This window comes from Sceloporus occidentalis, unplaced genomic scaffold, assembly GCF_023333645.1.
Source record: "Sceloporus occidentalis isolate IW3139 unplaced genomic scaffold, rSceOcc1.0.p SCAF_6, whole genome shotgun sequence".
Lineage (NCBI taxonomy): Eukaryota > Metazoa > Chordata > Lepidosauria > Squamata > Phrynosomatidae > Sceloporus > Sceloporus occidentalis.
In genome coordinates, this window is record NW_028316986.1 from 141,483,850 (window position 1) to 141,500,371 (window position 16,522).

General features: G+C 40.1%; 1 protein-coding gene across 1 annotated transcript; it reads right to left on the reverse strand.

The window, feature by feature from the left end:
• Positions 1 to 2,568: 2,568 nt before the first annotated feature.
• Positions 2,569 to 15,901, reverse strand: GCM1 (GCM transcription factor 1). Its single transcript, XM_089529509.1, has 5 exons — positions 15,800 to 15,901; positions 11,746 to 11,998; positions 10,224 to 10,336; positions 8,515 to 8,634; positions 2,569 to 3,324 (listed from the first exon to the last, which is right to left on the reverse strand). Exons 1-5 carry the CDS (start codon positions 15,899 to 15,901, stop codon positions 2,569 to 2,571), a joined length of 1,344 nt encoding a protein of 447 aa, XP_089385635.1.
• Between the last annotated feature and the right edge of the window lie 621 nt (positions 15,902 to 16,522).

The following is a 16,522-nucleotide window of genomic DNA, read 5'->3' on the forward strand; positions in this document are numbered from 1 at the left end:
AGCAGTTCTCACAATTTTTGTCCCCAATTTTATTATCGCAACTCTGAGGCAGTTTATTTCCGAAAGATAGTGACTAGATAAAAGTCACCACACTATTGACCTTCTTGGCTGAGTGGAGATATGAATATGGGTTGAGTCTCCCTTATGTGCGATTCAAAAATCTGAAATATTCCAACAACCAAAGCTTTTTTCATGGGTGACACCTTTGCTTTCTGATGGTTCAGTGAAGAAAGCCAGAATGGCTGGAGTGGGAGTGGAGGACAGTTCTAGATGCTGTAATCCGAAAAAGGGAATTTTCCAAGCTCTGAGTAGCCAAGTGAAATGAAAATAAGGCTGTTTATATGATACAAAATTGCCCTTATTCCAGCCTTTTTTCTAATATAAAGGATGGCAGAGTCAGGAAAGGGGAAAATTACCTTCCTAGAAGTTGGAAAGGCAGCATCTAACGACAGAGATAAAATATTGGTGGCACAAATAATTAAACCAATTTCTATTGCAATGGAATATTTTTTCCTTTTGGTGATGGTAGTGTGGGGACAGAAATTATTGGAAAATTGGGTGGGGCATGCAATATTAGCACCCTTTACAAAGTGAAAGTAACATTGTTTCTTTAGGGACATAAAATGCACAATGTTTGATATATGGAATCTTTTCCTCTTTTGATGGTGGTGGTGCAGGGACAGAAACCACTGGAAAATTGGGAAATGCAATATTAGTACCCTTTACAAAATGGAACTTACTTTCTTACTTTAGGGACATAAAATGTACTATGTCTAATGTGGCTTGGTATAGTAGTATCATGTTTGATATATTAAAGGTACAGTTCATTCAGGAAATAATTACAAATTGCTTTTATTTTTAAAGGCCTGAATTGCAAGGAATACCTGAACTATTAGAATCTTCTTTGCTTTTGTCAATTTATGAGAAGCGGGCAAAATACGACAACAAACCATTAAAACAGAAGAAAATATAAACATTAATAAAAATAAAGAAAATTATTTTTGCCACCTCATGGCCTCCGTAGCACCAAGCAGACATAAAATATTCATTTCCATAAAAAGAACCAAGAAAAGGAAACTGAGAGCAGAAATTACAATGATATGAGTTTAGATACGATTACCTAAATGTGAGCCTGCTACATAGTTTTTAGAAATAATGTAGGGAGAGTAAATATATTAACACAGGAAAAGAGATTCCAGCTCAACATTAGGAGGAACTTCCTGACAATAAGGGCTGTCCAACAGTGGAACAAACTCCCTCGGAGTGTAGTGGAGTTTTCTTCCTTAGAGGTCTTTAAACAGAGGCTGGATGGCCATCTGTCGGGGATGCTTTGATTTAGATTTCCTGCATGGCAGAATGGGGTTGGACTGGATGGCCCTTGCGGTCTCTTCCAACTCTATGATTCTATGATTCTACCTTGTCTTAAGGTAGCCAGAGCACAAATGCTTGGCAGAGTGGAACACACTTACCGTACTTAAATACTTCCCAAGCAGACCTAAGAGGACATTGTGTTTCTCAGATTGGGTGCCTTGGAAGTGCCGCCTCTCCCATGCACTGAATCGCTACTCCTTCCCAGGTGTGCAAAATGGCACATGGAACCTGATAGGAGACACTGAGCCATATGAAGAAAGTGACATCCAGCCAACTCCACCTAGGTAAGTCTGAAGTGACCCTCCATTCCTTAAATATGTTATTCATCATTCAAAATCCATTTTAAAAAGGCTTTAAAAATGGTAAACTCCCCCCACCCCATTTTTTTCCAGGCCTTCATAACTCTATGGAGTTTATCAGACAAGGGAAATTGGAAGTATAATCCAATGGCAATCCAAACGCAATCATGGGGTTTAACATTATTGCATGATAGACTACTACACGCAATTTCAGGCAATGGCTAGCTATTTTCAGGCAATGAGAAGTCAGTTCAAATGCAATTCGAATTCACATAAATTCACGTGAATGCATTCTGGTCCCACTTTCTTTTCATTCAAAATTAAGAGAAATTCCTCCAGTGTGATAAATTCCTATGCTAGAACACATCTGATTTTGAAGACATCAAAAATAATAATATATATTAAGTTCAACTATTTAAAAGGTGAATTACATCTCCAGGAGGAGACAATTCCCTTCTACCCTTTTTTGCCAGAAAAAAGACATTCTGGGAAGTCTAGAGGGGCTGTGATAACAGCTTGGGGAGCTTATGAAGCCCCAGGGCCACCTTTTGGCCACCTTTGGCACATAACCAGAGAGTGCCACATCAGAGAACATGACTAAAATTCCCCCTTCTCCTCCTCATTTATATAGCACCATTGATATACATAAAATAAAGCAATAAACATGCCAAAGGCATACAATCTAATAAAAATGGAAGTATAAGGAAACAAGGGGAGTGATACAAATGCAAAAATAAAGAAACAATTATTCAAGTTTCTCATAGACATCAGTATGTATAATTTATTAACACCATTTTCTCCACAAGCCATTATCAGCTTGTGACCATTCCATTGTGTGGCATGATCCATTGTGATCAGCAGAGAATCCACTTCATTGCTGTGAAATATAGTGATAGTGTCATCGTAAAGAGACAAAGTTGAAAAATATCTCATTGTCGCAGCCTTCCAGATTTGTGTATTTTCTTTCTTCTTCAGTGTGCCATTCACTTCCTTTTGTAGGTAATGAATTCGGGTAGTAGTGATGTCCGGCATCTGCAATAAGGTAAGTCTCTTCTAGAGGAAGCTGGCAGAAGGTTGTAGGGACATTGCTGCTGTTACAGTTTAGGTATGGCTTTCCTTCATACATATCCTCTCCAAATGTACCTGCATTAGGTCTGAATGAGTGGTAGCCCACCTTGACAGTTGGTTCCCATCTCGGAGGAGCAGGTTGGATACCCAAATCAACAGTGTTTATGGAGGTGAAGGTTTCACAGGACAAACCCGGGAAAAACATGGTTGAGCCATTGCAATATTTCTCTGGCATGGGATTTCTCCCTAGGTCCAAGGTCTTATTCCAGATTTGTGCCTCTCTGTAGTCAGAATATGCAGGGGCTGAAGATTCTGTTGGATCCCTGCAGTTAATATAGTCACTGTTTCCAGTTTGTTTGCACTTGTCCAAATATTTGTAGTAGCCCAGGTCCTGACTGTGCTCCTCTAGGTAAGATGGTTTTCCTGAACTGGAGCCTTTGGCAACAGACACACAATGGTTTGACATTGGCTCTAGTAGTGTTTTTTGTCTGAAATGCCCACTGAAGGTGCTGTGTGACATGAAGTCTTCTGGCTTGGAAGCAACTAGCGGTAACATGTCCTGGCACTGCATCTCACCTGTTAGGGACTTAAGCAAGAAAAATGTATCAACATACCATGCAGTTTAATTAAAGACCCATTAGTTCTTAGATTTAGTATTCTTGAACCAGAAGGTTGTAGTTAAAATATTGGCTGCTTTGTTCAAATCAAGATGTAAAACCCACCCTCTTCCTTCCCCTCTGCTCCTTTGACCTTTTGGACTGTCAGGTCACAATGCTGCAGCAATGGCAGAAACTGCCTGGTCCCTCTGTGCTCCTCTGAGGCCCTTCCTTGCCCTGAATTCATTTCTGGAAGTTGTATACATCCCCCTTTGCCTCTAGGTCTATTGGTAATTCTGTCCCTGTTCCACCTCTCCATTTTCTCTATACACTTTTCAAGTTTTATTCTCTATCTATATTATGTAGTGGTTTGAGTGTTGGACTATGACTCTGGAGATCAGTGTTTGTGTCCCCACTCTAGCATAAAAAACTACTGGGTAACACTGGCCAACTCACACACTCTCAACCTCAGAGGCTGGCAATGGTAAACCTCCTCTGAATAAACTGGCCAAGAAAACTCATCATAGGTAGTGGTGTCACTAGGATTGGTGTCACCTGGTGCAGTAACACATGGTGTGCCCCCCCCCCCCATTGACCTCCTTGTATTTCACAGCATACACAATCCTTAGTAGTGCTTTTTTTGCATTAATGTTACTCATAAATTGTAATTCACATATACCACTGAATGTAATGCTAATAGAACTGACACAAACAACTAGCAAAATTAAAAATATACCTTCAAATTACAACAACATATGCACAACTTAAATGTATTTACGTATACATACTGAAGATTTGGTTAAAATGTGATGATTTTTTTTAAATTCAAAAGAACCACCCCTTCTTTAAGGTATTTTTTTCCTTAGCCCACTCCTTATTCTACCCCCTCCTTCAACATCCTTTCTCCCATGTTCATTCTGCTCTGTTCTCTGAGCTTTTAGTGCAAGACAAACTGGCAACTTTCCTTTCCCTCACAAAAACTAAATGTCACAGTATTCAAAGAGATATCTATGTTAGTCTGTTTTAGCATAAAAAGACGGAAACATATCGTCCAACATTTCACAGATGAAAACTGTGATACATGACCAAGCGATATTAGAATGTGGTCAAGGTGGCAAAAGTTACTAATAAGGAAAAATACACAAGCTAGAAGAGGCTGCAGCTTGCTTTTCCCTGAGCCTACTGGGAAGGGCAAAAGTCTGCCCCTGCATTTCCTCCCTGTTGAGTTAAATGAGTGCAAACTGCTTTTTGCACTTTGAACTCAGTATGTACCAAAAGAAGTAAGCTGAGGACTAATGGGGAAAGTGGGAGGAGGAGAGAGAAACTGGGACATTTTTAAAGCAGCTGAAAATATAGAACTACAGGGGATTAATTAGGACTGTCCCTGCCAAATCAGAACAGTTGAAGGGTATCTATAAAAGAATCCAGTAGCACCTTTGAGACTAACTGGGAAAAATGAAATTCTTAGAATGAGCTAGGACTGCATCGACTACAGTCTATTTCACCAGATGCAACTGGAAATGCTTATGCTGGAAATTTCTTTTTCCCAGTTATTCTCAAAGATGTCACTGGATTCCTTTGGAAACTAAATGGTAAACTATTTATTTCCTTGATCAAATAGATCTTTCCGACAATTGCACCAGTGTAGCCACACAGCGTTTGAGGCTCCACTGCTACAAAAGAGTTTATCAGACACAGGGACGTAGCTAGGATTTTAGGAAGGGGGGGTCCAGACTAAGTGCCACCATTATAACGGGGCTTGAGTACGGCGGCGCAGCAGCACACACCATTCATTTTTCTCATGGAAGGGGGGGGGGTCCGGACCCCAAGAACCCCCCCCCCTTGGCTACGTCCCTGTCAGACAAGGGGAATTGAAAGTATAATCTGATGGCAATCTGAACGCAATCATGGGGTTTCACGTTATTGCGTGATAGACTGCCACATGCAAATTCGGGCAATGGCATGCTATTTTCGGGCAGTGGGAAGTCAGTTCGAATACAATGCGTATTCACATAATTGCGCAAAACTAGCGACTTTAAATGAATGCTTTCTGGCCCCACTTTATTTTCATTAGAAATTAAGAGAAATTCCTCCAGTTTGATAAACTCCAAAGACGGATAACAAGGAAACACACCTCCAAATTGTTAATAGGAACCCTTGCTTGGGCATCTTACAGTGAAATTGCCTTAAATACCCCAGTAACTGGTTTTTAATTGTGAAGAAGATAATCCACCCTCAAAGTACCTTATTGTGTCAGTGCTGGGGGGGGGTACACCTTGTAAATACTCTTAATTATCTCTCTCTCTTCCCCCCATTTTTGGCATATTTTTTCCTTAAGTAGTAATAAATAGAGACAGTATGGTGTAGTGGTTTGACTCTCGATACCAGGGTTCAAATCCCCACTCAGCCATGGAAACCCACTTGGTGACCTTGGGCAAGTCGCATTCTAAAAGCTTCAAAGGAAGGCAAATGCAACCCCCTCATGAACAAATATTGCCTTTAGGCAATATCTGGTGCCTTCAGAATATTTAGGCTTAGGAAGCAGCTTAGGGAGCTGGGTATGTTTAGCCTGGGGAAGAGAAGGTTAAGAGGTGACATGATGGCCCTGTTTAAATATTAGTAGGGATATTATATTCAAGATGTAGCAAGGGTACTTTTTGCTGCTCCAGAGATGAGGACATGGAGCAATGGATTCAAACTACAGGAAAAGAGATTCCACCTCAACATTAGGAAGAACTTCCTGACAGTAAGAGCTGTCCAACAGTGGAACACATTCCCTCGGAGAGCGGTTGAGTCTCCTTCTTTGGAGGTTTTTAAACAGAGGCTGCATGGCCATCTCTCAGAAGTGTTTTGATGGTGTATTTGTGCATGGCAGGGGATTGGACTGGATAGCCCTTGGGTCTCTTCCAACTCTAGATGCTCTGGTTCCAAGCCCTACCAGGTTGCCATACGTTGGAAATTATTTGAAGGTGCACAACAGCAAAATAATAAATACTATTAGCAGAAATAATGCAATGTAAAACACTCTTTGTCCCTATGGAGATTTTCCCTGAGAAGACATTCCACTAGATGCAAATTCTTTAAAGCCCATCCTTTATGATGTTAAGAAATCTTCTAAGTATAGCCAGCTCTATTTTTAGATCACTGTTTATGGTCCAAAACACACTGCAGAAATAATCCAGTTCAAGACCACTTTAACTGCCCTGGCTCAGTGCTAGCGAATCCTGAGGATTGTAGTTCATTGTGGCCCCAGAGTTCTCTGATAGAGATGTCTCACAAAACTACAATTCCCAGAATTCCCTAGCATTGAGCTAAAGCGGTCTCAAACTGGATTATTTCTGCAGTGTGTTTTGGACCTCAGTTCTAGTAATCTCCTTTGTCAGACTTTTTATTAAAACTGCTCCTTCTTTGAAGGCACGGTCCTCTAACTGGCAGTTGTTTGAATGACCAGAATGGGCCCAATGCAGAAATATTGTGTACCCTGAAGCTCCATTGATTGTGAGTGAATGAGTAAATGGAAATACATAGTAAATCTGAACAGGGGTGGGCCATGTAAAACCTGCTCACACACCGTGAGTTTGTGCTGCCCAATAAGCCAACAAGCTGCAATTTGGCTTGTTGTGATATAAAAACCCACATCTGCTGAATAGGCATGATTTGTTAACCAACCACAGAGCATATTCTGAAGCCATTGGATGTGTAATCCAAGAAAGGAACCATTCCAAGCTCTTTTATTTATTATTATTATTATTTATTTATTTATTTATTATATAGCATCATAACATTAGTGGGCCTGCTGCTTTTCCGATACAAGAAGGTACTCCTTGACCTGGGAACAAGATTTAACTGAGACAATACTACAGAGGAAAATGGAAAGTTCAGTTCCATGTGCTTAAGGTTAAAATGCTTCCAGATGCGGCTTTATTATGCATTTACTATGATTTGTGGAATTTTATGGAGGTGTGGAGGAGAGAGAGACAGAGTGGCATAGTGATTTGAGTGTTGGATTACGACTCTGGAAACCTGGATTTGGTGCCTCACTTGGCCATGAAACCCATTGGTTGACCTTGGGCATGTGACATACGTACTCTCAGCCTCAGAGGACAGCAATGGCAAACCTCCTCTGAACAAATCTTGCCAAGAAAACCTTAGGTTTTCTATATGTCAGAAACAAATTGAAAGCAAACAACAAGTGGAGGAGAGATGTAATTTTTTGCTCGCTGGGTGACCAGGGACAGAAGGGGTGTATGTGCCTCATTCAATATTATTCTGGAGGTTCCTTTTTTCCTAGAAGGGGATGGTTGATATTATAAGACTCCTCTAGATGGAGCAAATGTGAAAAGAGGGTGTGGTATTTGTTTCTGTATTCCTCAGGGTTTGTAAAAAAAAACATCCAAGCGATGTATCCTTAGTTTTTTGTGGGTTTTTCGGGCTATGTGGCCATGTTCCAGAAAAGTTTCTTCCTGACATTTCACCAGCATCTGTAGCATGCCAGCCACAGATGCTGGCGAAATGTCAGGAAGAAACTTTTCTGGAACATGGCCACATAGCCCAAAAAACCCACAAAAAACTATGGATGCTGGTCATGAAAGCCTTCGATGTATCCTTTGTTCAAGAGATATATTAAAACAATGTGCTTCCTTCCTTCCTTCCTTCCAAGTTGAGAGCTCTAATGTATCAAGTGCATCAGTATCAAGCTCTTGTGCATTTTAACTCTATAGCTCTTTTATTTTTAATTAAAACTATAGAGCGGAACAAATTTGTCCTTCAAAATATAACACCACCTCAGCAAACCATGCCCCAGTTGTTGCTGTTTTTAAAAACTCCCTGAAAGAAGCCTAGCACAAATTCACGAAATCACTATAAACAGCCTTCAAACAGAATGGAAAGAATTAACATGGCGGTGACACGTGGCAAAACCCAGAAAAACCCAAGAGCATTTTTCACTAGAATTCACACTTCTTTAAACCAATTTGGAATCTCTTTGATGAGAGACATAAATATCATTGCAGTTGGAGAGCAAACTGTCTAGTTTGCTTTTTTGTCAAAGATCTTTCAATGGATATACTGCACAATTCAGGGGCTCTTGAAATTTAATTTGATGTTCACCTTCTGTGTGCACCCTCTGCCCATGAATGATAAGGGTGAACACTTTCCAAGTTAATGGAAAGAATGCTTACCTCAGTATCTCGGCTCCGTTTAAGCCTTGGTGAAGCTGGCATATGGGCTTTTTGTATTGAGCGTCTGGCTTCTGCTTCCGCTTTTGTTTCTGGTCTTGGGTGATCGTGAGCCCCCTTTGACTTGAAAAGGCATAGATACATAATGTGAACAAAGCTTAGATACATACAACTATGCAATTTCAAATATCACACACTAGCTAGACTCAGAAAGGGAATGGAAAATCTAGATATGGTCTGTGTGTCTCACTGAACCTAGCATGCCCCCCCCCCCCCCCGAGTATGATCTATTTTCTATTTCTGGTTAAATAGAAATCTCCTGTTCTGTGCTGGTGATCACATTTGCCTAAGCAGTACAACCATTCTAAAATATCTGTATTTGTCCTACAGGAAAACCCTGGGTTTTTAAATTCACTGAAGATCTGAGTTAAAAGCATTGTAACAAAAGAAAGAATAGTAACCGTAGCTTATGTGATTGACTTCTGATGTAATTTTGGGAGGACATTTTTTCCCCAGGGGAAAATGCTGCCATAACTGCTTTCCATGTTGATTTACAAGAGGACATTTGGATCCCTTCCACATTTATACCTCAAGGTTATGCCAGCAGGCCATTTTGGGCCATTTATGATTGCAATGCTATGCATGCTTCTTTGAGATTTAAATACCACCAAGTCCAGTGAGACTTGTTTCTCAATAGACGTCTGTATAATTGGCCTCTAAATAATGGAATTCTTTCACACACTATGACACATTTCCCCAACTTGATGTTTTCCAGATTTTTGGGCTCTGGTTCTTAAGATTTCTGGCCACTTGCTCTGTTGGACTGGTTCTAATCTGCACTGCAGAAATAATGTAATTTGACCCTGCTTTAACTGTCGTAGCTCAATGCTATGAAACTCTGGGATTTGTAGTTTTGCAAGATATTTAGCTTTCTCTTAAGTGATGCAGCCCCATGACATGGCCATTTCTATGCACTGGGGAGCAGAGGGATCAACAGAGACATGTCCAGCTATTTTGCTGCAGCTGGATGTGCTGCAAGGATACATTTACAGGGTCCTTCCCCAGAGATCCCAGCAGATGCCTATTGCAGAATATCCAGCTACAGGAAAACAGCTGGATGCATTAATACTGATTCTCCCCTCCAATAACACAGGAATGGCTTTTCTGCATGAGCAGCATCACTTAAAAGGTACGTTCTGGGACTGTAGCATTATGAGAGGCCCATGGCTATGCGCCATATATGTGTCTCCCAGTGCAAGATTCCAGCCAATGTTTTCTAATTACTTTTAAATGTTACTTTCAACAGGATTGGTTGTGCATTTTAGAAACATTTTGAGTGGATTTATTTCAGAATTTTATTTCATTTGCTTATCATTTCTAAACCTTTTCCTGGCATACTAGGGAGAAAACCCTACTGTCCCCCATATCAAAAAACTTAATAAGCTTAACTTCAAGATGATCTGGTTTAGGAACAAAAGGTAAATGTTTTCCTGTACGTAACAGAAGATGCTCTGTGTACATTTCTTCATGTTTGTCTTGTTTAGCCAGTTGATATTTGGAATGGACCAATATGAATATGTGGTTCCCCAACTATATGAAGTTCTTTACTTGTCTATCCCATTTTAAAACATGTCTGTCCTTAACCTAGTGTTTCACATGCCCTGCAGTGTTTTTCATCTAACAACAGATTTGCCTTAGACAAATAATCCCACCTGAAAAAATATGTATGGTCCTTCATGTCTCCAGAAGTTGGTTACAGGGTACCCACCGTGGCCTCGACAGGGGATAAGCTTCAAAGGCCCATTACAGTTAGGACATGATTTCCCTGTGAGAAGTGTACCATTAAAGATTGCCCTTTAAATGAACTGAGTGTTAAGATTAATTCTTACTGTCATCATATTATACTTCTTAATTCAAAGTGATAGATACTGTTGATAGACAGTCATCATATTATACTTCTTAATTCAAAGTGATAGATACTGTTGATAGACAGACAGACAAATACACATGTACACCCAGAGGCATTATTATTATTATTATTATTTTGATAATCAGGATAACAAAAATACTGGCAACAGTGATACTGACAGGACTACTGCTATCGGTGCAACTGTTAGAAATAACTGCTGCAAAGGGAAAAAAATGTGCTTGCTGTGAGCATATTAACTCCATATGGCCAATAATACCCATATACTTGGTTTCAAAAGTATGGCCGTGTTAGTCTGGAAAATCAGTATGCAAATAGATCTTGTAGCACCTTTGAGACTAACTGAAAGAAAGAAGTTGGTAGCATGAGATTTCATAGACTTCAGCCTTCTTTCTCAGATGCATGCAGATGTAAACATGCATCTGAGGAAGTAGACTTCAGCCAGCTTCTTCAAATTCATGTTTACATCTGCATGGATCTGAGAAAGTAGGCTGAAGTCTATGAACGCTCACGCTACCAACTTCTTTCTTTCAGTTAGTCTCAAAGGTGCTACAATATCCAATTGCATACAGAGTCTGAGCCATTTTCTTTTTTATGTAAAGAAACAAATTAAAAAATAGTGGCTATAAATTATATAGAAAAACAATACATCAGGTAGCCACGTGAGAAAAAGAACAAGCATTTATACTTTTAAAAGTTCTATGGAAGAGGGAATTTCATCAGGGAACACTTTCATAATAAGTTATACCCTCTTCCACACGGCTTTTTGAGGTCCAGAAGCCCTGATATCTTTTTCAGACCACTACCCTAATAATACATGTTGTCACAGTGGGAAAGATCCTGACCAGCAGGTAATATGTGTGCCTGCTCTCTCAGTGCTGACTGTTGATGGACATCTCCAAACCTCCTTCCTTCAAGAGTCCTTGATCTTTAAACATGGACAGCCCTTCCAAGCAAGTCCACCTGTCCTCAAAGAGTGTCATCAAAGATTTCTCCAGAGGACTCTTCTCTGTAAAGTAGGACACAAGTCTACCTTAGCAGAAGCCCTCTGCTATCTTGCTCCAGAGTAAGTACCATGTAATTCAGTGCAACCTGCTCCTGAGCAAGTGTGCCTAGGATCAGGCTGCATGTATCTTAATGGATTATCTCTAGTTTAAAACTAGTCTGATTACAAAATTGGATTGCCCAGTGGATAGTGCCTGTGAGATTTAATTTCTGCGGAAGCCCAATTGCAAATAAAGACCTACACTTAATTGCAAGAAGTTCAAGCAAGCAATCTCAACATTTTCACATAAGGTCATACTTACTTTGCTGTTTTTGCCTGGCCTTATCACATATGGCGGGTCTCAGGTACATCTTGCCTCCATGAGGGGCAGAACAATCATTGCTACAGACCACGACTCCAAGGCAGGACTTTTTCAAGATGCGGGAGTTGTGATTGTTGGTGTTTCGCATTGCCCAGCTGCTCAGGTGCCTCTGAGCATTTTTATCATCAGCACTATAGATGCATTTTATGTAGGAATCTGGCCAGTCCTGAAACCAATCTGTTTGTTTCACATCCTGTTAGGAATCCAGAGAATGTTATGTTTGTAACAGAAGAAACAAGAGCACAGATGCCTCCCTCATCTTGCAGATTTCAAAGCCAGCAGATCCAGTCTGCAATAGAGGCCTAGATCATTTGAGTGCACCCAGACAGTAAGCTGGAAATTCAGGAACAGGACTTTTGTAAGATCTGTGCAGAGGGAATTTACACATATATGTACAAATGCAAATGTTTGGTGTTGTGATTTCTTTAATTTTCAGCCTGACATCCACAACTTCTTGATGTTAATAAGCAAACAGGGTTGCCTTCAGACATAGGGTGCATCTATACTGTATAAATAATGCCATTTAACACCACTTTAACTGTCATGGATCCATCCTTCAGAATACTGGGATTTGTAGTTTGGTGAGGCACAAGCACTTGTTGGCAGAGAAGGCTAAAGACCTTGTAAAACTAGAAATATCAAGATTATATAGGATGGAGCTACAGCGTTTAAAGTAGTGTCAAACTGCAATATAATAGCCCTATTTAAATATTTGAAGGGATGTTATATTGAGGAGGGAGCAAGCTTGTTTTCTGCTGCTCCAGAGACTAAGACCCGGAGCAATGGATGCAAGCTGCAGGAAAAGAGATTCCACCTCAACATTAGGAGGAACTTCCTGACAGTAAGGGCTGTTCGACAGTGGAACAAACTCCCCCGGAGTGTAGTGAAGTCTCCCTCCTTGGAGGTCTTCAAACAGAGGCTGGATGGCCATCTGTCGGGGATGCTTTGATCTGGATGACCCTTGCGGTCTCTTCCAACTCTATGATTCTAATGTGCAGATGCACTCTTGGTCACATTTAAAGTGAGCATGGGAGGAGGGAAGTAGCAGATCAAAAACCACTTTGTTTATTGCTTTTATTTATTATTGAGTTGCCCTCGGTCTTAACAAATATTCATCTGCTTCATTTCTTGTACATTTCATGTGGTTTCTGTTGCCAGATCATGCAACTTCAGAATAGGGATGGAAAGAATATTAAAAAATGTTTTTTTAAAAGATAGAAAAACATGTTTTCTATATATTGAGAAACTCTGTCATGATGAGATTCTTCACAGTTTGGAATTTATTCTGTGAAAAATTTGCACTTGGCTGTTTTGTGCATAAAGCTGGATTTTCTGTGCAGGAAACCGCATTTTCCATACAGAAAAAGTAATTTCCTGCAAATGCTGCAATTAGGGATCTATTTTTCACTAAATTTGCATGTGGCCCATCTATAGAGAAAATAGCATCTTCTGCATAGGGGACAGCTTTTTCAGCACAGAAAATGTGGCCCCATGGTCTACATCATCTACTGTTATGCATTCTTAGTAACATGTCCAGGCCTGGCCGCCCCCCTTCCCCAAAAGACTTGCTTTACAAGACAGCAGCCACTCCAAGAAATGGAGAGCTTTCTGCTGGTGATCAGGGCACATAGCAGAGGACGTTCGCTCCTCTCTCCTGCCAATAAGAGAGGGTGCAAGAAGGAATTGTGATGGGGGACTTCTTTCTGACTGTGGTATCCTCTCTCACTGGTGATTGCCTATCATCTCCTTGGATCTGCAGATTCCTTTCTTTTTTCCTTTCAAGAGACATGTTTGAAAGAAAAAGCAAAGTTCGAGTCAAATGCATGCTACGGTTCTCACTCCAATCTCTCGCAGTGATGATGTAGTGGTTAGTTTCTAGGTGATGTCAAAATCTTTCTAACCACAATTTTCCAGTGAGGAAGTTTGTGATTTTTGTTTGCAGAATGTTTATAAAAATCAAGAAGACACTCCAGCTAAAGAATAGTGTGGTTTGTTTTTTTTTAATGTCACCATTATTGGGACCTACAGCAAATCTAACAACTTTGCACAGGAATCATAAAATGACTTCAGGGGCTAACATCATACAAATACTGTATGAACAAGGTCTAGTTACAGATTTAGAATCAGCACAGCTAGATAGACAATACACAGTCTAGCCAAATTAAGAACACCTAATTGTAAAAATTGAAATGTGTGCATCACTTTCATGGTTGAGATCTTTAACATTGAAAGGTTTTTCTTTATGGGGGTGGCTGCAAGAATGCAGCTGGCTGGCTGCCTGTGTATCATTTTCTCCTTGTACTCCCTTAGTCACTGAATGACCATGGGGATCGGTGTCCAGCCAGAAAGCAGCAGGTGGCTTGGGGAAAGAGTCATAACAGATAGAAGTGCTGTATTCCTCCACCTGCCATGACTAAAAAAGTTAAATACATGGGTATCTGTTACCAATGGAATGCTAGTCTTGATGTTTAAACTAGGGTTGACATTCCAAACATTTTCATGCAAGTTCAGCACCACCAAAATTCAGCTTTTAAAGAAAAAACCTTGAGTTTGATCCATGGAAGTTGATGTGATGAGGAGCCAGTGCAGTGTAGTGGTTTGAGTGTTGGACTATGACTCTTGAGACCAGGGTTCAAATCCCCATTTAGCCATGGAAACCCACTGGATGACCTTGGGCAAGTCACATTCTCTCAATTTCAGAGGAAGGCAAAGCCCCTTGGAACAAATCTTGTCAAGAAAACCCCATGATTGTTTTGTCTTAAGGTCACCATAAGTCAGAAACAACTTGAATGTATACAACAACAAAGTTGATGTGATGCAACAAATCTGAGGATTCTGTATAGTACCAGTAAGGCTTTCTTTCATTCAAATAATATCCACACAATCATCAACATTAAATCTAGCAACATGGGGTAAATTTGGGAGTAACAGCTAAAATTTACTATAGCAGTATGCAGTCTACAGTCTCGATGCTGTGTGCATCCTCCAAATCCAGCCCCTTTTATCTTGCAGTCCAGCTCACTAAAAGCGTTTTGTAACCACATGGTCATGCTTCCAAGATTATCATTGTCCTACTTCTAGTAGCATGTTTGTACATCTGCAGCCCCCGGTACCCTCAGGGTTGTTCTAATAAAACTGGCCTTATTCTAATGACAGATTTTATTAACATTTAAGAATATTTCATTTATAAGTGATTGTAGGTAGAGCCTTCTGCATTTCACTGATGCTTGCACAATGCCCAGGAATGAAGAATGTGGTTATAGAAAAGACAATTATATGGTGCACTGATACGCCAACCGTGGACGGAATGAGTGTACAAGCTACCAAGCCCATTCTGACCAATTGAATTCAGTACAAGGAAAGATATCAGCTAGTTTATGAATCTCATTTTACAAGATTTAGAGTGTAGCACTCACACTCAGTGAACACAGTTCACATTTTCACTGGTGAAATGCTCAACAAATCTGAAGAGCTTTCAGTTGAAAACTTCAAGTACCTTGCAGGATGGTGTTATACAGTATGTGATAATGTTGTCAAGGGTTTCTATCCAGACTTTGTCATACTTAGGGCAGGTCCACTGAAGTCAACTGGACTTGAGCCAATTGTGACAACTTAAGCCCCATTGATTTCAATAGGTGAATTCTAACAGTATACTCCTATGCATGTCTACTCAGATGTAAGTCCGATTGAGTTCTTTCCATGTGGAAGAAATCTCTCTTTTTAAAGTTATCTTCTTGGATAACAAGAATAGAAAATCTGTGGTCAGCCAGCTGTTTTCAGACCTGACTTCCACCAATCCAAGCTAGCATGGCCAATGACAAGGAACTGTGGTCCAACAAGGTCCACATTTCTTCTCTGTAATGTGCCAGTATATGCTCATAACATTATATAAATGAATTATTAAATGAAAAAATAAACAATATATTTTAATAATTATAAGGATTATGATTTTTTTTAGAGTTGCTATTTCTAAAAGAAGCCAAAATGCACCTACCTTGGGAAGCTTGATGTCATTGATGTCCCAGCTGACCATTTCACCATTTTGAGCAGCTGAGTCTTCCTGATCTATGCTAACATCCTCTGCCATTCCCAACATTTTAAGATCGTTCCTCTAGACTCCACAAGAGCAGAGTCTACTGTCAGCTTTTGAAGCTGTGTGACAGCTACTGCTTGCAAGCCATTTAGAACCAGGAAGCTGTTTCCCGAAGCTAAATGATAGGCTGCTCATTAAAGATAAAAATCTGTATTCTTTTGCTAGAAAAACTTGTTCCATTCAAAGTTTTGCAAGCACCCAAGATAATGGAAAGTATAGCTTCAAGACAAGAGTATGATTTTACAGGGAGGATATTAGTGCAACTAAAGCAAAAGGTTCCCTTGTGGAATTTATGGAATCAGAAAATGCACCTGTCTTATACAGTATGAGTTAAACCTACACCTTGTAGTAAAGAGTAAGTACCTACTGGTACACTGTTTCTCTGCTCCATTAGAAACAACCTGAAAGAGGTGAAACAACAGAGAGTGTTATTTTTTTTTTGTCTTTGCCTGTGGATGCCTTTACCTAGGATATTTTACATTTTGGTCCTACTGAAAGCACAGGAGTTTATTCATCTATTAGGCTGACTTAGATTAGACAGCATGCAGGAGGCCTGTCATCAGATATGTTGCCATTTGTAGTTATAGTGTACAACAACCATGGAATAGCATTGGCCCAGGGCAG